This window comes from Macrobrachium rosenbergii, chromosome 5 (genome assembly GCF_040412425.1).
Source record: "Macrobrachium rosenbergii isolate ZJJX-2024 chromosome 5, ASM4041242v1, whole genome shotgun sequence".
Lineage (NCBI taxonomy): Eukaryota > Metazoa > Arthropoda > Malacostraca > Decapoda > Palaemonidae > Macrobrachium > Macrobrachium rosenbergii.
This window is the reverse complement of record NC_089745.1, coordinates 63,060,628-63,082,535: the sequence shown is the minus strand read 5'-3', so window position 1 is coordinate 63,082,535 and position 21,908 is coordinate 63,060,628. Positions and strand designations below refer to the sequence as shown.

The window sequence follows — 21,908 nt, the reverse complement described above, 5'->3', positions numbered from 1 at the left end:
TGTGTTAAATGTAGGAACGACAATTGTTTTGGTAAGAATCACTGTGACCAGGGTATTGTTTGCTTTGGTCAGATGAAATAATTTTTTTTTTTTTTTTTTTTTTTAAATATAAGTAGGCAAGGGAAGCAGATAAGAATAAGAAAAGACAAAAAGATTCTTGTGACTCTAGGACAGGAAGTGAGGTTAGGAGTAAGAGTTTTTCATCCCTCTCATCTTTTCACGTTCTGTCAGCAGCTCTTCCTGCTTTCCTAGTAATGCTTGTCCTTCAAAATTACTTGTCTCAAAGCTCCCCATATTGGTAAGGATATGAGATTTGGCGAATTAGAAGCTGATGTAGCTAGTTTTAGGGCTGCATTTGACAAGTTTACGGAGGTACCTCCTCGACACTCGCTGCTTTACCAGCCCAGTTTAATCATCCTTTTTCATGTTCCCTCCTTGTGGCAGAGGAAGTGCCAACACCCTCCCTCCCTGTTAGCCGTGCTTTAGCCAGGCCCTGTGAGTTGGAAGTAGAGGGAAGCTGGGTATGTCCAGGAGTGGAAGCAGTTTGTACCTGTTGTCGCCTTCCTATGGTCAACCTGGCACGTGTTTCTTAGAGGTTGGTGCTTGGTTGCTGAAGGGTGCATGCAGCAAAATCGAGAAGTTCATGTAGGCAGGCAGTATATAAGCTAGGTAATAGAAAGCACACTTACTCAGTATCTGATTCTGTATCCCATAGACCTTGCTGGAGGCTGCTCACTTCCAGCAATCCCTATCGAGGATCATCCGATGACTCCTTTGGAAGAGGATATGGTATTCTCTTGGAGGTACTTGCCTGACACTAGCACACCAGGCGGTCTGGTTATGCCGTTTCATCCTCACACGATTTGTCTGACGTGACAGAGATTTGTGTGAGTAGCTGCGATTGGTTGTGTAAATGCATTTGTTCCCCACGCTCTCCTTCCTTTTTCAGGCATTCTCATCGATGTTTGACGCCTCGTAAGACAGCACTACTTTCTCGCTCACATGGCAAAAGTAGAAGTTTGTATCATTCTCCTTGTTTTGTCTTGCATTTGCCAGTGACGATGCATAAAGCATGGCCACCACGTAGTTCCTGTTCTCCTTAGGCATGAAGCTTCCAGTCTTATCTCCTTTGTTGCCTCTGGCTCCTCCTGAGCATTCTAGGCATTTTCTTGAATCATGTTCGACATCATGAACACCACTAGCTGCTTCCCAGTTGCCAAGGCAGCTTTTGAAGTATTCTTGGGCCATTGATGGGTGCATTCGCCTGTTACACAATTGGATCCGTTTTCTTTGATTGCTACTGTTTCAGTAGCTGAACAGACTGGACTATCTTTCCCTTCTCAAGGTTTTTGATGTCTGGTCATTGGGGGTTTCAGTTTTGCCTCCCAGTGAACTCAGTGTCAGTGCAGGATAGTGTGAATGTACAGTAAGCTTCTGTTTCCTGTGCAGATGATTCTTTGGCACCAGGGCACAAGATAGTGCCAACCATTCCTCTGCTATGGAGCAGGTTTTTGCTTTCAATTAAGTCATTTTTAGAGGAGTTGAAACTCCTTTCATCTCTGGGAGTAAGAGGTTTTGCTACCATTACCCCTGCTTCCCCAGGATTTCCTTCTGATGAGTCTGAGGCTTCTGAATGGACTATGATGCTCAAGAAGAGTAGGTAGTGTTGTCAGCCTTTGAGAGATTGATTAAGGTCTGTGCTAGTGATATCCTGAGGCACTTAGGTACCTTCTCAAGAGTGCTCTTTTGGCACGAGACTCATTCTCCTGCTCAGTCTCCCAGATATATGGGAGTCTGCCAATCCATTTCCATGTCATTAGACCGATGTGTGGGAGGTTTATTAGCGCATCAAGGACCGAGTGTATGAGAATAATTGGTCTACATGTTCTAGATTGCAGTGTCTTTTGGTGCCGCATCATGCTGGACGTCATGTTTGAGTTCTTGTTCTTCTCTGGTGTCGCGGTTCAATCTTTACAGCATCAGTGCTTTCATCCTTACAGGAAGAGGCTTTGAACCTGCATTTTTTTGAATGCTAACATTTCATTAACACAAAGGTTTGACTTCTCAGCTACAGTGTTTTTCGTCATTGGTGCTTCTAGTGATTTCGGCCTTAGCACCATACCTTATCAGGCGTGAACCACCACATCGTTAGTGTTTCAGACGCTTTCTTTAATGGTTTTCTCTCTCTTGGGAACCAGTGCTGATTATATCAAGAGAGACCAGCAGTCCAGTCAAGCAATTTTTGAGGAGTAAATCACACAGTTGTTACTTAACCTAGTTTTATGCACAGATAATCTACAATCAGTGCACCACTTCTTCAGTCCTGTGGACAACAGCTCACTGGATTATACCCAACCTATCAGCAGTCTAACCTATTTCAATCCAGAGGATACTTGATAAATATATACAGCTCAATGATCATCAGTATATGTACAATAATCACAATTAAGTAAATACAGTAATGAAAAAACAGGTTACCAATCTTTAGGAGCCTCAAAATCACTAAAGGTAAATTTGCTCAGTTCAGTTTTTCACAAACAGTACATATATATGTAGGTCCTAAGCTTACAGCAGGGAATCTGTTCCAGTGCCGGGCCATAAGTCGCCGTTTCGCCGTTATCAGTGTTTATAGCACCAAAACTTGATGTTGGGCACCGTAACTTGATGTTGCATCAGGTTACAGTACCATTAGCGCCATTAACTTCATGCCTGTTCTTGCCGTAAGCGCTGTCAGTCGGCACTTACGGAGCCATAACTTGATGCAGCTTCAGGTTACGGCGCTGTAAAATGCCGTTAATGGTGCTGAAAAAGCGCCATAAGATCAAATCTGCCGTAAGTAGGTAACTAGCTCCTCATACTCCAACACATGAATTAGATGGGAGAAAAGTTTCCTTACTTTTCACTGGTTAATTCATACACGTTACACTCTTACGCAAATGAAAATTTTTTAAAATTTTTTTCACTCCATAGGCACTAATTCACTGAGCTTCAGCCACACTTGTAAAACAAGGGGTGGACCCTTCCACAACATTCCTTTGGAGAAAGTCCCTCGTTAACAAAAGCTGGTGAGCTCAATAAAAATCAAATCAAATTCATGAATATATTTAAAAAATTCAAGCTTATTTTTTTCAGACATTACCCATCTTAACACTACACGATTGCCATGCAGGGAGTGGTTCCAGCTTTTCTTTCTCAGCTGATAGACTGCCTTTGACCTTTCCCACTGAGGATGCATGAAATTTCACCAGAAACTCCCCATGCTTCAGCTGACCATGTGGAGACACTCAATTGTCTCTTGCAAACAAGAGGTTTTCCCAATGTCTAATGCACTGTAGGTGAGACAGTGGTCAGTTCTTAGAGCTTGGTGCTTTTCCAAGAGGATTTTCTGCATCCATATAAGCTCTTCGTTCAAGTTCTTGACTGAACTGTCAATTCGATGGCTTTGGAGTTCAGTTCCCCGATCTTTGCTGATGAAGAGTTAGAGGAATTTATTTCTGGTGATAGAAATTCATTTATTTTTATAATGTGGTTCGATTCCACAATAAGCTGTAGATCCCATTGCTAAGTAATCAATTGGTTCTTAGCCACGTAAAATAAGTCTAATCCTTCGGGCCAGCCCTAGGAGAGCTGTTAATCAGCTCAGTGGTCTGGTAAAACTAAGGTATACTTAACTTTTTCTGCACCCATACCCTATAATAATCTAATGAAGTTACACATTTACGCTACACTAAAGGTTTGTTTTTTCATGCTATTAAGGGATATTGCTTCATGTTAGCATCCTTATTAAAACATTCTGGTCTGGATTTCTATTCTAACCTGGACATTAAGGAACCATTCAGTTCCTTATATCTAGATTCCCTAATCTCTGAGTAAACCACTGGGCTGGGACTTGATGTATATAATGCTGAAGTTTTTAAGTATACCTCCATATAAACCTTTAAATGTCGTTCCTGAAAGATTTGATGATTAAGACTGTTTTTTTAGCTTTAATTCCCAAGGCACAGTCTTTTCCTTATTGCCCTTCTTCAGGGCCAAGAATGAATATTGAGTTTTGGGCTCTTCCTTTTTTTTTTTTTCTCCCCATTCTATCTTCCTTGGTGCCAAATGGATAAAATCCTCCCTATGTCCAATCACAGTGTGGTCTCTAGGCGCAAAGGACTAGGGACCTCAGACAGTGTTCTAAACCAGACCAACCTGTGTCAAAAAATGCCATGGCTTCTCTGTTTGAGAAGCTGGTCAAGAAAGCACAAACTAATCTAGACCACTCTCTTACCACTCCTGAAGGTACTGTAAGTTGCATGAGGTGAGAGCAATGGCAGGTATCTTCAGTTTTCAACCTTGAGTGTTGTCAGTGCAGCCCAGTGGAGATGTAACCCCATATATTATTCATTATGAATAATATATGAATAAATATATATTATTCATGAATAATGCAGAGCACTTTCACTGTTGATCATGACAGGAAACTCATTTTGCCCCCCATTATGAGAGTGGAACTCTTATCCTGAATGATTAGGGTAGCTATACTCTAGCCATTCCTATTTACTTAGGAAATTTTTGGGGAGTATGAAGATGACTGTTTGGAGATAGGAAAGATCCTTCTTTTATTTAATGTCCTTGCTCTGCTGGCCTAGGCACAAGGCCAATTGTCTTACTGTCATCAAAGTGAGAGTGGTATTCCTTGCAAGGAGCCTCCAGCATCTTTCAGAGGTCCTTGTACCCTAATGAGTTGGTCCTCTCTTGGCAACAGTAGGCAGCAAGTGGATTCTAATCATTAGATAAGAAGTGTCTTATTTCAGATGGAATTTCGTTTTCTTGAGGGTTATAATTATTTGTCGTCACACCTTTTTCCCACCTCCCTTTCTTCACAGCGATCATCATAGAGAGGCAAGATTCATTTTAAAAATAAAAATTTTTATAATAAATTTATTTTTTGAATACCTCTTATTATTTATCAGCCCCCAACCTCCCCACTATTGTGGATGTAGAAAAAATTGAATGGGAAACAATAGATGCTTGAATCACCTAAAAGGGCCGAGACAATAAATAAATGATCCTATTAATTTTTTAGTTTTCACACTCTTATCTTCCTCCTGCCTGATGCGATAAATACAGCTATCATAATAGAGAGGTGAGTATTTAAAAAAATAAATTTTGATTATAAAAATTTCTATTTTTATAAGTTCATCCCCCAATGCCAGCTGTAATTGGTTAAACAGATATTGTATTGATATGTCAAGCTTCTGCTGAATGACTTCTTAGTGTGTAGATATAATACTGAAGAGAAAACTAGGTCGCAATTCTTGGGTAGCTAATTTAGAAGAGTGATGTATCCCAAATGTGTTTTAAATAACTTTTAGAAAAATAATCCTAAAATTGAGATTATTGTCTCTGAGATTATTCTCTCTCTCTTTCTCTCTGAGAATCTGATTAAAATTGAGATTCTTCTCTCTCTCTCTCTCTCTCTCTCTCTCTCTCTCTCTCTCTCTCTCTTCTCTCTCTCTCTTTCTCATCTCTCTAAACTCTCTCTCAAGACTATAACTTGTGAAGATAACTTACTTTTCCCTTTAGAAATGTTGCAATAAATTTGATTAATAAAGTCTTATTGAAAAAATAAAATTCATAGGTTTGAATAATTACCACCACCTCTTTTTCAGGCCTTTTTGCAAGGTGGGTGTTCACTGCCAATGTGCCCTTACCGTCACATATCTCGCCATGAATTTGCCAACGAAGTCCTCAATACCCTTCGAAATGAGTTTGAAATTGTCTTAGGACAGTCGGGCACTGATATTCCAGGATCCCAGCAATTGCAAGGTAGAAACAATTCACAAGTTATGGATCCCATGATGCAAGGAATGGGCCAAGCCTCAATTCAAGGAAACAAGAACATCACAGAAACTCTTGAAGAGAAAATGCAAAGGTTGGAACAAGAGAATGAGGAGATATACAGAGCTCTGGACCCTGACCAAAAAGCCAAAAGCCTTGGGGAGATTCGGTCAAGGCTTATGACTCTTCAAGCTGCTTTGCAGTGGAAGGATGAAAATGATACAAACAAAGGGGGTTTTGTTGACGATGGACTTCCTCCAGGAATGGCAGTTGTAAATTATGACCACAGCAACTCAAATTTTCAGGAGCCTAGCATTGATTTCATGCGAAGAAATGTCATGCAAATGCAGCCGGTAAGGATTTAAGTTTTAATTTTGTTCATGACACTTACCTGCCAGATATATATATAGCTGTATTTCTCCGAAATCCGACAGAATTTCAAAACTCGCGGCACACGCAGTGTGGCCAGGTGGTTAGTACTCATTCCCGCCGCTGGGAGGCGGGAATCGGGAAACATTCCCATTTTCTATTCAGATTTTCTCTGTCGCCGGTACTGTCAACACCTGTTGTCAGTACCTCCGTCTCTGGATTTCGTTACTTGCTGGTTTCCACTTAAGTATTCTCTTGACTTTTGGTATTGGACCTTGGACTGTGGATTGGCACACGCTTTTTTCTGGACTGTTTTTGATTTTGCTTATGACTGCTCTTTAAATATGTCTGGATCTAGTTCTGCTAGTTTTCAGGTGTATGTTGCATGAGTGATTGTAAGGTGAGGCTACCGAAAGCTTTCAGTAGACCCTCACTCGGTTTGCTTGAGGTGTAGGGGCATGTTTGTCTGATAGATGATCGATGCAAGGAGTGTGAACCTTTGTCTGATGCGAGCTGGAAGTCTGTATGATTCGTATGTTCGCAAGTTGGAGCGTGACAGGGTCAGGAGGTCCTCCTCCAGGAGTGTGTGCAAGAGTCAGGTTATTTCTCTCCTGATAATCCTAAAGTAGATAATGTTGCACCTGTCCCTGTGGTTTTGCCTTCGGGCCCTGATGTTGTGTCTGCGGAGGGTTTGGCCCTGGCGAGAGATCATGAACTCCATCCGTGCGCTCGAAAATAAAGTGACATCTCTTCAAAGTGTTGTGAAGTGTAGTGCTCCCCCAGTGTTGTGGAGGGGTGTCAGATCGGCCCCATAATGCTTCTAGGCCTGGACCGCTGTCAGACTCCCAGGACTCAGGGAGAAGGCATGTCGAAAGCCCCAAGAAGGTTACGGGGCTTCCCACCGATCTGACGCCCCTTCGGCAGGTCCTGTTGTCACTTCCCAGGCTGCCAGGGATCGCTTCGCACGTATTCTCAAGGACTGCTTTTTTCGTCCTCCGAGGCGTCCTCCTCGTAAGGGGTGGAACTCTCGGAAGGACTCTCGCCCTCTGAAGAGGAGCTTCGTTTCAAGAGGACGCTTCTCGTCAGTCTTCTTCGTCTGTTGGGTATTTTGAAGCTTTCCCACCGCAGAAGAGGACCAGGACATCGTCTGATGAGGACGTTTGTGAGCGCCCCAGTCGCTCTAAGGAGAGAACCTTTTTAGCTCCTGTGAGGAAGAAGAAGGCATCCCCTCGCCCTCGTCTTCCCACAGGATTGTCTCTCCCCCAGACTTGATTCTTCTCCGTCTAAGAAGATTTTGTTGGAGATGCAGCGGCAGTTGTCTTCTCTTATTGCTGAGAGGGACTCAGCGCCTCGTCGTCGCAAGGACTTTAATTTGCCCGTCAAGAAGTCCAGGAAGTCTCCCTCTCCTGCTCCTTTTTCTTCGTCTCCGTCTCCTGCGTCGTCGCCTTGTCGCTCTTCTAGTTCACAAGTTCCCCGTCGTGACGCTCGTCAACATGACGACGCCGCCGAGCTGCTTCCCAGGACGCTCGGTTGTTGCTCGCTCTTCAGGACTTCTGTGCAGGACGCCGGCAGGACGCTTCTGGACTTTGGGCTGGACGCCCGGATGGACGCTCTTCAGGACGCTCCCAGGACGCCCTTCTGTTTGCTCTTCTTCGAGACGCTCCGGAGCATTCTCTTTCGTCTGGGAAAAGAAGATCCTTCTTCCGTATCGGACCTCAAGGCCTTCGTTTCCCTAAAGTTTTGGGTGACTCGGTTGTTTCTCCGGCTGTTGTGGGAGAGGTTTCTGGCGATCGGATCCTGCTGGACGCCGAGCCCCTTCTGCTTCCTCTTCTTCCGATTATCAAGTCTTAACCGGACTTCTTAAAGACTTGTTTGAGAAAGTTTAAACCCTCGGCTCCTCTCTCTCCTCCTTCACAGTTAGCTTCTTCCAAAGCGAGGAGAGCGCCAGGGTTTATGAAGATGACTTCTTCGTTGGCTACCAAGAGGGCTTTTAAGAAAGTCAACGCTTGGATGGAGGAACGGAAGTCCCATGGCAAGACCTCTTTTGCAGTGCCTCCGTCTAAGCTTTGTGGCAAGGCTGGTTTGTGGTATGAGACAGGAGAGGATATCAGTCCTAGAGTTCCTTCTTCTTCTCAAGGGGATTTCACCAGCCTTGTCGACGCTCCCAGAAGGTCCCATCTGTCTACTGCTAAGGTTTCTTGGACTTTGTCAGAGACAGATCATCATCTCAAGGGTCTCTTCCGCACCATGGAGGTGTTTAATTTTTTGGACTGGTGCTTGGGAGCTTTAGACCTTAAGCTTAGGAGTTCGGATTCGATCAGCCTGGGGGAGCTCTCTAGTGTCCTTAACTGTATGGACAAGGCAGTCAGGGATGGATCAGAAGAACTGGCTTTCACTTTTGGTACAGGCCTCTTAAAGAAGAGGGCCTTGTTTTTGATTTTACCTCTAAATCAGTCTCTCCTTCGCAAAGGGCAGAGTTATTGTTCGCCCCTTTGTCCAACCATCTATTCCCCCAGTCTTTGATTCGGGACATCTCTTCTAGTCTTAAGGAGAAGGCCACGCAAGATCTTCTGGCACATTCTTCGAGACGTCCTTCAGCTCCTTCTTCTTCAGCTTCAGTTTTGTCCGCCAGGAAGAAGAAGCCCTTTCGCGGAGGAACTTCTTCCTCTAGATCGTCTCCGCGAGGAAGAGGTTTCACCAGAGGAGCAGCCCCCTCAAAACCTAGGGGAAAAAAGTGACTCTTTACGCCTCCAGACACCAGTAGGAGCCAGGCTTCTTTATTTTGCGGGAGCCTGGAGAACGAAAGGGGCGGACTCCTGGTCTCTAAGTGTTCTAGAGAAGGGTTACAAGATCCCCTTTCTCGTGATGCCACCCCTTTGCACGTCGCCCAGGGATCTGTCACCTTCTTACCATCGAGAGAAGCAACAGATTCTTTTAGACCTCCTGGAGCAGTTGATAGAGAAGAGAGCCGTGGAACAAGTTCTGAGCTGGATTCTCCGGGGTTCTACAACAGGCTATTCTTAGTCCCGAAACAGTCGGGAGAATGGAGACCGGTCTTGGATGTAAGCATCTTGAATCGCTTTATTTTGAAAGAAAAATTCAAGATGGAAACGCCCCAGTCGGTTCTCAGGGCTTTAAGGCCAGGAGATTGGATGGTCTCTCTGGACTTACAGGACGCGTACTTCCATGTTCCCATACATCCTCAGTCAAGGAAGTACCTGAGGTTTGTGCTGGGGGACGAGTCTTCCAGTTCAGAGCTCTTTGCTTCGGTTTGTGCACTGCTCCCATGATCTTCACGGTGATCATGAAAATGTTGCGAGGTGGCTTCACCTGGCGGGTGTTCGTGTTTCGCTCTACCTGGACGATTGGCTCATCCGAGCCTCTTCTCGGGGAAGTGTCTGGAGGACCTGACTTTGACATTGAATTTGACGAAGTCCCTGGGACTTCTTGTGAACCAAGAAAAGTCCCATCTGATCCCGACGCAGTCCATCGTCTATCTGGGGATTCAGATGGATTCAGTGGCTTTTCGAGCTTTTCCATCCCGAGAACGTCAGCTGCTTTGCTTAGAAAAAGTTTCGTCCTTCCTAGGGAAGGAAACATGCTCGGTGAGGGAATGGATGAGTTTGCTGGGGACCATTTCCTTGCTGGAGAAGTTTGTTTCCCTGGGAAGGCTTCATCTCAGACCGCTCCAGTTTTTCATGGCGGAGAACTGGATGGACAAGGAGGATCTGGAAGAGACATTGAAGATCTCTCCATTAGTCAAGGATCACCTGAGGTGGTGGCTCGACCCCTTAAAACTTGCAGAAGGGGTTTCTCTTCGCCTTCAGAGCCCCGACCTAGTGTTGTTTTCCGACGCGTCCAGGGAAGGATGGGGAGCAACACTAGGAGGGGAGGAAGTGTCAGGCACCTGGAGAGGGGAACAGGTGTCCTGGCACATAAATCTCAAAGAATTGGGGCTATCCTGCTGGCCCTTCAATTCTTCGAGAGACCGAGTTTCAGGCCGGGTTGTTCAAGTAAATTCGGACAATACCACAGCTCTAGCTTACCTCAAAAACAGGGGGTACTCGATCCCGTTCCCTGTTCACCCTAGCGAGGGAGATCCTGCTTTGGACTCATGCATGGGGGGTCACGATCCTCACAAGGTTCATTGCGGGCGTGGAGAATATCCGAGCGGACCTTCTCAGTCGGCAACATCAGCTCCTACCGACCGAGTGGACCCTTCACGAGGAGGTATGTTTAAGAGCTGTGGAGGTTATGGGGACGTCCTCTAGTGGACCTCTTTGCTACGTCCAGGACGACAAGACTCCCTCTTTATTGCTCTCCTGTCCTAGACCCAGGAGCAATAGCTATAGATGCCCTCCTCTGGGACTGGAAAGGCCTCGACCTTTACGCTTTCCCTCCCTTCAAGATTCTGGGAGAAGTGATAAGGAAATTTGCAACGTCGGAAGGAACAAGGATGACTTTAATAGCCCCCTTCTGGCCAGCAGCGGATTGGTTCCCAGAGACCTTGGCCTTCCTGGTGGACTTTCCAAGGACGCTTCCACTGAGGGTGGACCTTCTCAGGCAGCCGCATTTCGAAAGGTTCCACAAAAACCTCCCCGCTCTGAGTCTGACTGCGTTCAGACTATCACAAAGCTGGCAAGAGCAAGAGGATTTTTGAGAGCAGTGGCAAAGGCTATCGCCAGTGCCAGGAGACCTTCTTCAATGTGGTCTATCAGTACAAGTGGGCTGTTTTTAGGAAATGGTGCAGGAGCAACGGAATTTCCTCAACCACGACCTCTGTACCACAAATAGCTGACTTCCTGTTTCATCTCAGGCAAAAGAATAAACTGGCAGTCTCAACTATTAAGGGCTATAGGAGTATGCTGTCGGCAGTCTTTAGACACAGAGGCCTGAACTTGTCCGACAACAAAGATCTTCACGATCTCTTGAGATCCTTCGAGACTGTCAAAATTCCTCAACTCAGGACGCCTTCTTGGAATCTGGATGTTGTCCTGAAGTTCCTTATGTCAAGTGCTTTTGAACCTCTGTCTTTGGCTTCCTCAAGAACGTGACTAGGAAGGCTGTCTTCCTAACTGCTCTGGCGACAGCTAAGAGGATTAGTGAAGTTCAAGCCATTAGCAAACATATTGGCTTTAGGGTCCTAATGCTGTATGCTCCCTAAATCCTTTGTTCTTAGCTAAGAATGAAAATCCTTCAAACCCTTGGCCCAAGTCTTTTGAAATCAAAGGTTTGATGGAGATGCTTGGGCAAGAGTCAGAAAGAGTCCTGTGTCCTGTCAGGGCTCTCAAGTTCTACTTAGCCAAGACCAAGGAGACTAGAGGCTCATCGGACAGTCTGTGGTGTTCGGTGAAGAGACCTGATCTTCCTATGTCTAAGAATGCCTTAGCATTCTTTTTAAGAAGCACTATTAGAGAGGCTCATTCCTCCTGCCTAGAAGGTGGCATGAGACTTCTGAAAGTAAAGGCTCATGAAGTAAGAGCCATCGCGACTTCGGTGGCTTTCCAAAAGAATATGTCCCTTAATGATATTCTTGGTGCCACCTTCTGGTGAAGTAATTCAGTGTTTGCCGCATTACTTTATGGATGTGAAGACAACATTTGAAGACTGCTCTTCGCTGGGACCATACGTTTCCGCAGACACGATGTTGGGAGAAGAGGGCAATACTCATCCTATCCTTTAGGGTTAGGTAGTATTTTTAATCTTGTTGTTGTGTTTTTGGTTGTTGGATGCCCATTGAGATGGACGTCCCAATTTTTTAGCCTATGTTAGGTTCATTGCCTTAGATAGGCCAGTCAGGTGGTTGGTCGTTGCTCCTTTTCCCTCTCTGTATGGTCGCATGATCTAGTCCTATTGTGGTCACGCCCCCGTGGACAGGTCATCTAGATCTCTCCAGCTTTATAGGTCCCTACCTTGCTGGAGACTCTAGAAAAGCAGAAGCAGGCTTGGGTGACAGTAACCTCGAAGTCAGCTATGCTAACAGGTAAGGAACCAAGGCGTCAATCGCCTACATTTCTTTGTTTCCTAAATCCTATTCTGTCTCTTCCCACCTCCAATGGTGGGATTCAGCTATATATATATCTGGCAGGTAAGTGTCATGAACAAAATGATATTTTAATGATAAAATAAAGTTTGTTCATACTTACCTGGCAGATATATATACTTTTAGTGCCCACCTGCCTCCCCTCTTGAGACAGTGGCACTAGAAAATCTGAATAGAAAATGGGAATGGTTCCCGATTCCCACCTCCCAGCGGCGGGAATGATTACTAACCACCTGGCCACACTGCATGTGCCGCGAGTTTTGAAATTCTGTCGGATTTCGGAGAAATACAGCTATATATATATCTGCCAGGTAAGTATGAACAAACTTTATTTTATCATTAAAATATCATGTTTTTACAGTGCTTTAATCTTTATTTGTATCTTATTTACTTTGTATAGCTAAATTTTTATTTTGCATAAGCATTGTTAGGAGACTAGATTGAAGGAGAGAAAACTGTATATGTTACTCACTAAGAAAGTGGTATGTGGTGGAGTTGCTTAATTGATGTAATGTGGAGCATGTTATCGAAGTTAGTGTACTGAGAGATGATAAAAATAAATAAGATGAAAGTGATGCTTATGTAAAAATATTTAGACAAAAAGGTACCTTGTTTTAAGGAAAAATTTAGTATCAGACATGCATGCAACTTGTTTCGTTGTTTATTTATTATTTGTGTGAGTGGCATCATGAGGGAAGTATGGAAAGAGGAGACTTAATGTAAAATAGCTTATGTTTGTGAATGATTAGGTTTGGGAAGAGAATTTGCAGAGATGTGAAAGTTTGAAAATATTTATGATAAAAGTTAAAGTGAAAGTTAGTAAAAGGTTATGTTAATACAGTAGGTCTTGGTTGACGTCCGAGATCCGTTCCTACAGCAAGGACGTAAACCAATTTTGTCTGTAAGACGGAATTTAAGCAGACGTAGTAACTTGAATTGGTAGAAATAAAAAAATACATAAAAGAGAAAATTCCTGAGCACATACAGTACAAGGGCAAACAGTAAATAAAAAGAAAGAATTCCTTACCTTTGCTCCTGTGGTTGGCTTGCATACTGGGCATTGCAAAGGGAGGTGAGACAGGCTTGACTAGGCTACTGGGTGGTGGAAGGTGGTGGAGATACTGTTGATGTTGGTCTTCCAGCCAAAGCACTAATAATAGTTCCATCTCAATAATGAGACCACTACACTGTTTGGTAATCACAGTTGATTTCATGGGAGCAGATCCTTTAACATGTTCAAGTATGCCATTTTTATCTTTGATAATTGTCGACATAGTCATATGACTAAACCCGACTGCATGGCTGATATTCGATGGTGTTTTGTGCTTTTCGTGGAGATGGCGTTTCATTTCTTTGTAGAACTGCCATGAGAAGAGTCTGCCTTATGCTTGGGAGCCATAATGCAATTAAAAAGTTCCCAAAATATTAACAGAAATGTGAGAGAGTGAATGAAACACATTTCAAGATGGCGTATAGTGAGTGAGTGTCCAACGCCGTCTTCCCCATATTCTGGCGCGAGATGACGTTATTTGTCCATTCTGCATGCAAACTAGTTCTGCACCAAGTTTGAATTTACGTCTGAATGATGGAACAAGAATCTTTTAATAAATTTATAGGAGATTGTGAGACGTAACCACGAAATGACGTAGGTAGAGTGCGGCGTAAACCGAAACTCTACTGTATATAAGGATTGGAGAAGATGCTGTAGTTAATTGTATCCTAAGGGGATTTTGCAGTAAATGCTGGTTAAGTTTGGTAAAATGAGGGCTGATAGCAATTACATAGTAGGTAAAGAAAGTAAAGTAGCTTGAGATTCTGAAAAGTTATGGAGTAGAAAGACAAAAAATTAAATGTGTCAATACTAGAGAAAACTAAGCCTACTAACTAACAGTATGCAAAGAAGTAGAAGCATGGAAACCTAGTACTCTTAACCATTCTTTATAGATAACAAAGTTTTCTTATATGATCAAAGCTTGTGCTATGGTACTATGTTAAGATAGTAACCAGTGAAGTATCCAAAATCATTTTTTTGTGTTGTAGGCTGTACAGAGCATTGTAATAGACCAGCAAATTCAAGACCAGGTGAAATGAAAAATACTATGAATTATGTTTAGAGATTGACAGGTTATTTATTAATATTAGTATAATACATACTTTCATTATAATGCCTTACCAAAACACTGTAAAAGCTTTAATCTCTTAAATTTCGACACGTCCGAGATATATTTTTTCAAACTTTGTTTGGAACGCTGATATAATTGGTGGGAGACCCAGCGCCACCGGATGTCGGTGGGGGGAAGTGGAAGGAGACTTGCCCAGTAAACAGCTTCAGTTTCAATCTCGGGCATGTTATGAACACATCTCGCGCGTCTGTTTGGTTTAAACTGTTTGGATAACTTCATCTCGATGCACTTCTTTCTGGCGTCTCTTTTTGGTGGAGTACTCAGTGTCTTGTTTGTTAATCTAGCTAGCTTATCTCTGTGAAATAGGTAGCTATGTCAGGTCCAGCTTCTCTGGATCTAGAGTTTGCTCAGGGAATTTGTGCTCTTCCAAACTTGTTAAACTTAAGTACGGCTGTAACTCTCTGTGTAATTGCATGTATTGGGGTCAGGAGTGTTATATCAGGGGAACACATGCAGTGAGTGTATTGAATGGAGTCAGGAGTTTTGGCACACGTACAATTCCCATCAGGTAAAGCTGGTTAAGGATAGGGATAGGAAGGCTTTTAAGTGTAAGGAAGCTAGGCTAACTTTTTCGCTGGTGGTGTCAGCGTCATCCCCTTTACCAGCTGTGGTGCACGAAAAGCCTTAGTCCTAATGTCGAAAGCCGTAAGCTTGACTCCTCGTCAAAGTGTCGAAAAGCTTCAAAGGGTCATAGACGCGCTAGTTCGCATAGTGTTTCTCCATCGACTCGTCGCTCTTCTCGACATCGTCGGCGTCACAGGATCGTGTCCCCAGAATCTTTGTCAAGACGTTTGACTTCGAAACATCACTCCCTAAGGGTAAGTTCTTCAGATGAGAGTAGCAGCAGTTCATCTTCAGTCTCTTCATCTTCCAGCTCTCCAGATCCTCCCCCTCCTCGTCATCACAAGTGGGATCATGCCTCTCGTCCCTTAAAGAGGCAATCTCCTGATAATTCCTGCCCTAGGGACCCTAAACTCTTTAAGAAAAAGGACAGCTAGCCCTACACCTGGTCACTCAGCATGGGATTCTGATCAAGAAGATGCATTTCAGACGCTCCCTCCCAAGTCACCTAAGTCATTCAAGATGCCTAGCCCTCTCCAGAAGGATCTGCCTCAAGTTCCTGTGCCTCTTCCTCCTCCTCCTACACAGGAAGTGTCTGCTCCTTTGGCTTCATCCTCACCTTTCCAGGAATCTAGTCTGCTGGAAGGGAAGCTAGAAAAGGTAGTCCGCAAAGTGCTTTGTATTCCTGGGGACCAAGAAGTTGTTCTTCCTCAACTCCTGGACGGTCTTGGCACAGAACCGATTCTTTCTGGTGAAGAGGAAGGTCCCGTTGACTCAGTGCCTTCTTCTCATTACGCTTCTCTGCTCAACTTTCTGCTGCAGTCGTACCCTCAACATTTTCAGCCGGCAGCCCCCTCTTCTCCGAATTCAGGTTGCAACTGGGAAAGCAGTGTTCTAACACTTCCCTCCCCAAATTAGTACTCTCCACCGCCTCCAAGAAAGCCTTGAAGGTGGTAGAGGCGTGGTTGGAAGCTAAGTGATCCTCGGGTAAAGCGTCTTTTGCGTACCCTCCAAAGCTGTCGGAAAGGAGGCAAAATTATTACAGCACAGGAACTTCTCCTTCACTAGGCTGTGCAATCTCAGCACAATGGGACTTTGGCTCCCTTGTGGACCCTTCAAGACGCATTTCCTTTGAAGCTGCCAAGACTTTCTTTTCTGCACTGGATGTAGAACACCTTTCCAAAATCCTCTACAATCTCCTAGAGTTTGTCAGTTTTCTCGATTGGTCGATGGGAGCTATTTTTAAACAAGTTGAGCAGGCTAATATTGCAGAAGACGTCTTGGAGAGAATCACGGGATTCCTTACCTGCACCGACATTGCTATCCATGATGCGGCAGGCGAACTTTCCTCCCTCTTCGTCATGGCCACTCTGAAGAAGAGGGAGACTTGGTGCTGTGTCTTATCTAAGGCTGTGACTTCTTCGCAAAAGGCCACCTTGATGTTCGCACTTTTTGACAAGGAAGACCTTTTCCCAGAATCGATAGTGAAAGACGTTTTTTGAGCCATGGATAAGAAGACGACGTCGCACATCCTGTCTGTGTCTTCCGCCAAACCCAGGCCTGCTCCCGCTCCTTCGACCAGGGTGGTCTCCTCTTACCAGACATCCGTTTCGTAACGCCAGACCCAGACCTTACCCAAGGCCCCGCTCCAACTCCAGAGGTCACAAGTTCGCCTCTAAACCCCAAGGTCGTCCTGCCAGTAAGTAGGAACCCTGTCCTCCATGCGCTGGTGGGGGCCAGACTCAGTCTCTTTTGGGAGGAATGGAGAGACAGAGGTGCAGATCAGTGGGTGATTCAAGTGCTCCAGCTAGGCTACCGCCTTCCGCTCACCAACCTCCTCCTCTCTCCACTTCTTCCATTTCCTTGACAGCATACTCAAGAGGCTCAGTCAAGTTTTTGGCCCTAGAGACAGAAGTCCAGTCTCTCTTAAGGAAAACAGTCATCGAAGAAGTACAGGACGTGTCAACCCCGGGATTCTACAACCGCCTGTTTGTAGTCCCGAAGTCATCAGGGGGATGGAGGCCATTTCTCGACGTAAGCGCTCTCTATCTGTGCTTAGTGAAAACCAAGTTTTCCATGGAAACGAACCGCTCCGTTCTTCAGGCTCTAGCTCGAGGGGATTGGATGGTGACCCTCGACATGGAAGATGCCGACTTCCACATTCCAGTACATCAAGACTCCAGGAGGTATCTTCGGTTCGTTTTCAAGGACCAAGTTTACCAGTTCCGGGCTCTCTGCTTCAGCCTATTGACAGCCTCGCAGGTTTTCACCAGGGTTCTCCCCCCGATAGGTCATTGGCCCCACCTGGAGGGAGTTCGGATCTCCTTGTACCTCGACGACTGGCTACTCCGTTCATCATCAAGGGACCGCTGCATGGAGGACCTTCACAGAACCCTAAGGTTAGCTCGAGCCTTAGGGATTCTGGTAAACACGGAAAAGTCAAGCTTAATTCCTTCGCAGAGGATTCTTTATTTGGGGATGACTCTGGACAGTCTAGTTTTTCGGGCTTTTCTGTCCCTCAAAAGGGTTCCCTCCTGCCTTCTTACGGTGGAGAAGTTTCTCCTCCTGGACAGTTGCTCCACCCGTCAGTGGATGGCTCTCCTGGGAACTCTATCGTCAGTGGAGCAATTCGTCAAGTTAGGTCGTCTACACATGAGACCATTGCAGTTTTTCCTGAAGGGTGCTTGGGACAGAAGAACTCAACTGGACTCCACGTTCTTCAACATTCCCCCCGACGTCAAGAGATATCTTCTTTGGTGGAAATCACCGGAAAGACTTCCGGAGGGTCTAGATCTCCTCCCAAGGCAACCATCTCTGCAGATGTTCTCAGACGCATCCAATTTTGGCTGGGGAGCACACCTAGGCAACTTCAGGATGTCAGGGGTTTGGTCGACCGAACAGAAGGAGCTCCACATCAACGCCAAGGAACTGTTGGCCATTCACCTCGCTCCAGGATTTTTCGGCCCACGTCTCAGGCCAAGCGGTTGCTGTTCACGCCGACAACTCTACGGCTCGAGAAATTATATTCGAAACAGGAGGTACCATTCCTTCTCCCTGTTTGAAACTGCGAGGACCTTCTGTGGGCGGACAGCAACAGGGTGGCTCTGTTCCCTCGGTTTGTGCAAGGAAAACTGAACGTTCTTGCGGACCAACGCAGCCGTCGAAACCAGATTCTTCCGGCGGAGTAGACCCTGCACCCACAAGTGTGCCTAGATCTGTGGAAATTGTGGGGCACTCCCTTGATAGGCCTCTTCGCTACCTCCAAGAGCCATCGTCTCCCAGTGTTCTGCTCGCCTATTCCAGACCCCCTGACTCACTTAGTGGACGCCATGCTCCTAGACTGGACGAACCTGTTTGCTTATGCCTTTCCTCCTTTCAGGCTCATCAGGCAAGTGATAAACAAAATGAAATTCCATCAGAACATCGAACTAATCCTTATTGCCCCGTTCTGGCCAAGGAAGGAGTGGTTCCCTGACCTGCTAGATCTCCTGATAGACTTCCCAAGGTTTCTTCCTCAAAGGAAGTCTCTTCCCAGACAACCCCACTTAATGAAGTTCCACCAGGGATTGTCCACTCTCGCTCTGACAGGCTTCAGACTGTCAGGAAGCTCATCAGAGCGAGAGGTTTTTCAAGCAAGGCGGCAGAGGCTATTGCGGGGTGCAGAAGGGACTCCTCTAGCAAATTATACCAATCCAAGTGGACAGTCTTCAGGAATCGGTGTAGAAAAAATAGCATCTCCTCTTCTTCGACGTCTATAACTCAACTTGCCGATTTTTTCATTTACTTAAGAGATTCAAGGAGGTTGATGCCATCAACCATCAAAGATTACAGAGCCATGCTATCCTCTGTCTTCTCCCATAGAGGGTTAGACCTGTCGAATAACCGAGACTTGTCAGATCTCCTCAGGTCTTTAGACACAGCTAAGACCCCAAAACCTTCCCTTGCCTGGAATCTGGATGTAGTTTTGGGAGGGTTGATGTCTCCAGGGTACGAACCTTTAGAAGAACGTTCTCTTAGAGACCTCACTAAGAAAGCCCTTTTTCTGTTTACCTTAGCAACGGCAAAGAGAGTTAGTGAAATACATGCCATTGACAAGAGAGCGGGTTTTTCACAAGGTAATGCTGTTTGTTCTTTCACCTTGAATTTTTTGGCCAAGAATGAGTCTCCTTCCAATCCTTGGCCTCAGTCCTTTACAGTTCAAAACCTCTCCGAAGTGGCTGGCCCTCAAGAATTAGAGGCTTTTTTGTGCCCTGTTAGAGCTATCAAGGCTTACTTAGCAGGACTGCCAACACCAGAGGAGATTCCTCTAACCTCTGGTGTTCAGTGAAAGACCCAACCAGACCTTTATCCAAAAATGCCCTTGCTTTCTTCATCAAGGAACTCATTTTAGAGGCGCACAGGCACATCAGTGAAGAGAACGCATGCCTAGTCAAGTCTCACATTCATGAAGTGCGCTCAATAGCAACTTCAGTGGCTTTCCGTCATAATAAGTCACTTTCGCAGATCACACAGAGCACCTTCTGGAGGTCGAAATCAGTGTTTGCGTCTCACTACCTTAGGGAGGTCGAAGTTTGTCCAGGACTGTTTGTTAGGGTCCCGTATTATGCTTTTTTGGGAAACACACTAGGGGTAGGTTCTTTATCTTACCTTCTCCTTGTGATTTTATGGTTGCTGAGTTAAAGGGAAGCTGGGGTGTTCAGTTCACCTGAGTACCCTCCGATCTAGTTTTAGCTATAGAGAGTATAGAGAAGGGGGATGTTTTGTTTTTAATTAGTTTTAGGTTAGGCGGTGAGGCCCGTTTTTCAGTCTGGTTGCTTTCCAATTGCTCAGGGCAAGAGCAAAGGAAAGTCACCCCTTGTCTTAGTCAGTGGTGTACTTCCTGACTACTAGGGGTGTTATGGAGCAGAGTAGCTAGCAGTGCTTACGCCCAATGCCTCTGCAGGTAGTGGAGCTTCAACCAGCAGCAGTACCTCCCTGCAAAAGCCCATCTACCAGGTAAGGAGACACCTGCCTTTTGTTGGTAGGGATCCATATGATGCCCATGTTTAGAGTTTGTCCCTTTTTATGATGTGTGTGTAACCTTTCGATAACTGATACCTCATCCCCTGCCCTTCCACCTTAAATGTGGAATGAGCTTTTACAGTGTTTTGGTAAGGCATTATAATGAAAATGACATTTTTATGATAAAATGAAGTTTCATTATACTTACCAAAAACACTGTAATTTTTAAAGGCCTCCTCCTTCCTGCAGGGGAGGCGTTATCTCAGCTTATCACTTATTATGTATGCCGAGATTGAAACTGAACCTGTTTATGGGCGAGTCTCCTTCTACTTCCCCAACCGGCATCCGTGGGGCTGGGTCTCCCGCCAATTATATCAGCGTTCCAAACAAAGTTTGAAAAAAATATATCTCGGACGTGTCGAAATTTAAGAGATTAAAGCTTTTACAGTGTTTTGGTAAGTATAATGAAACTTCATTTTATCATAAAAATGTCATTTTTTGTAAAGGCTTTGTGAGACACTGTAAAGGGCTGGAAAATTAGGGAGGTTAATAGACATATTAGCAAATGGCCTCAGTAAATAAAGAATAATTTTTTGTTAATAAACTTCTCTGACGGTAGTCACAAATGATAAACAGTACCAGGTACTGCAAGGAGCGACTATTTGCTGTTCATATAGTTATGCTTCATGACTCAAATTTGAAATGAAAAAAGAGTGAAAGTAGGTTTCTTAAGGTGTTAGAACAAGAGCAAAAGTCACGAAAAATCAGTAGGAAAGTTACTTGGGTGAGAAACTGGAATAAAATGATACTTGGAGAAAAATTCATTAAAATATGACATGGGGATATTCAGAGTACAAGGTATTAATAATTAAAGAAGTAGGTTCAAATATTCAGCAACCTAGAAGTAACTGATAAGGCCTTCATTACCTGCACTGATCTACTCAGTATTTATGCAGCAAGGGAAGCATGTATGAGAAGCACACTACAGAGCTGCAGATTTGAGAGAATAGGAAACAGTTACCAAAAGTGTGCAAAGAATGTGAAGTCTAATAAGGGAAAATGAAAATAGAGATTAGTGGAAAAGATTAAGGACACAGTATACATAGCCTTTTAATGAGAAGGGAGAGGCTTATAATTTACATGGTCTCAAAGAGAGTAGGTATCACAAAACACAAATAAAAAAACAAGAAAATTTAGTAGTCAGGGGAAAGCTGTAATTACCAAATGTATGACTAGAAAGTATAAAAGTAAATAGAGTTGGGAAAGACTGTAGAGCCTGTTTTAATTTATTTCAAGCCAAGATCTTCTGTTCCATTCCAGATCCAGCTAAATGCATCTGTAAATGATAATTTCATATAAGTAACTTACCAAGTAATTACATGGCTATAGGTTTTCTGACCACGGCAGCCTAAATTAAAAAACTGTGGTAGTGCTCCTGTTGTTTTCTGTGTTGGTGACAAGCCCCGTCTACTTTCAGGGAAGAATAGGAGCAACCTAGCAGAGAGCTTCAATTCATTTTCTGCCTGCTCTCAACTAACATATGGATGTTTTCTGCAGCCTAAATCGTCGCTTTTTGGGTGTTTTTTGTCCGGAATTTGGGGAAGTATTCGAATTTTGTTGTGGCCTTTAAGCATTAGTTATCTTGTTAGCTTTTAGTTAACAATATTTCTAGCTTTTTTTGGATCATATTATCAGACTCTAGCTCTTCAAGCATTCGCTATTGTAGCGATGGATGTAAGACTAGGTTAACTAAGCCGTCATATGACTCATTCTAAATGCGTCAGATGTGGGGGGCAAGAGTGTAATAGGGAAAATACTTGTATTGAATGTCAGGACTGGGATGACAAGAAATAGAAGATATTAAAGTCTCACTTAGACAAGCTTGAGAGGGAAAAAAAGAGGAAGGCAGCCTCTAGAGCCAAAAA

General features: G+C 44.4%; 1 protein-coding gene across 8 annotated transcripts in view; it reads left to right on the top strand.

Annotated features, from left to right (window-relative positions):
* The window catches only part of LOC136838854 (uncharacterized), a 208,323-nt gene that overhangs the window by 15,875 nt on the left and 170,540 nt on the right, over positions 1-21,908 (top strand). For all 8 annotated transcript variants that reach the window (XM_067104509.1, XM_067104506.1, XM_067104505.1 and 5 more), the window contains exon 4: positions 5,658-6,179. In XM_067104509.1, coding sequence (XP_066960610.1) covers positions 5,658-6,179 — 522 coding nt within the window. The remainder of the gene's footprint in view (positions 1-5,657; positions 6,180-21,908) is intronic.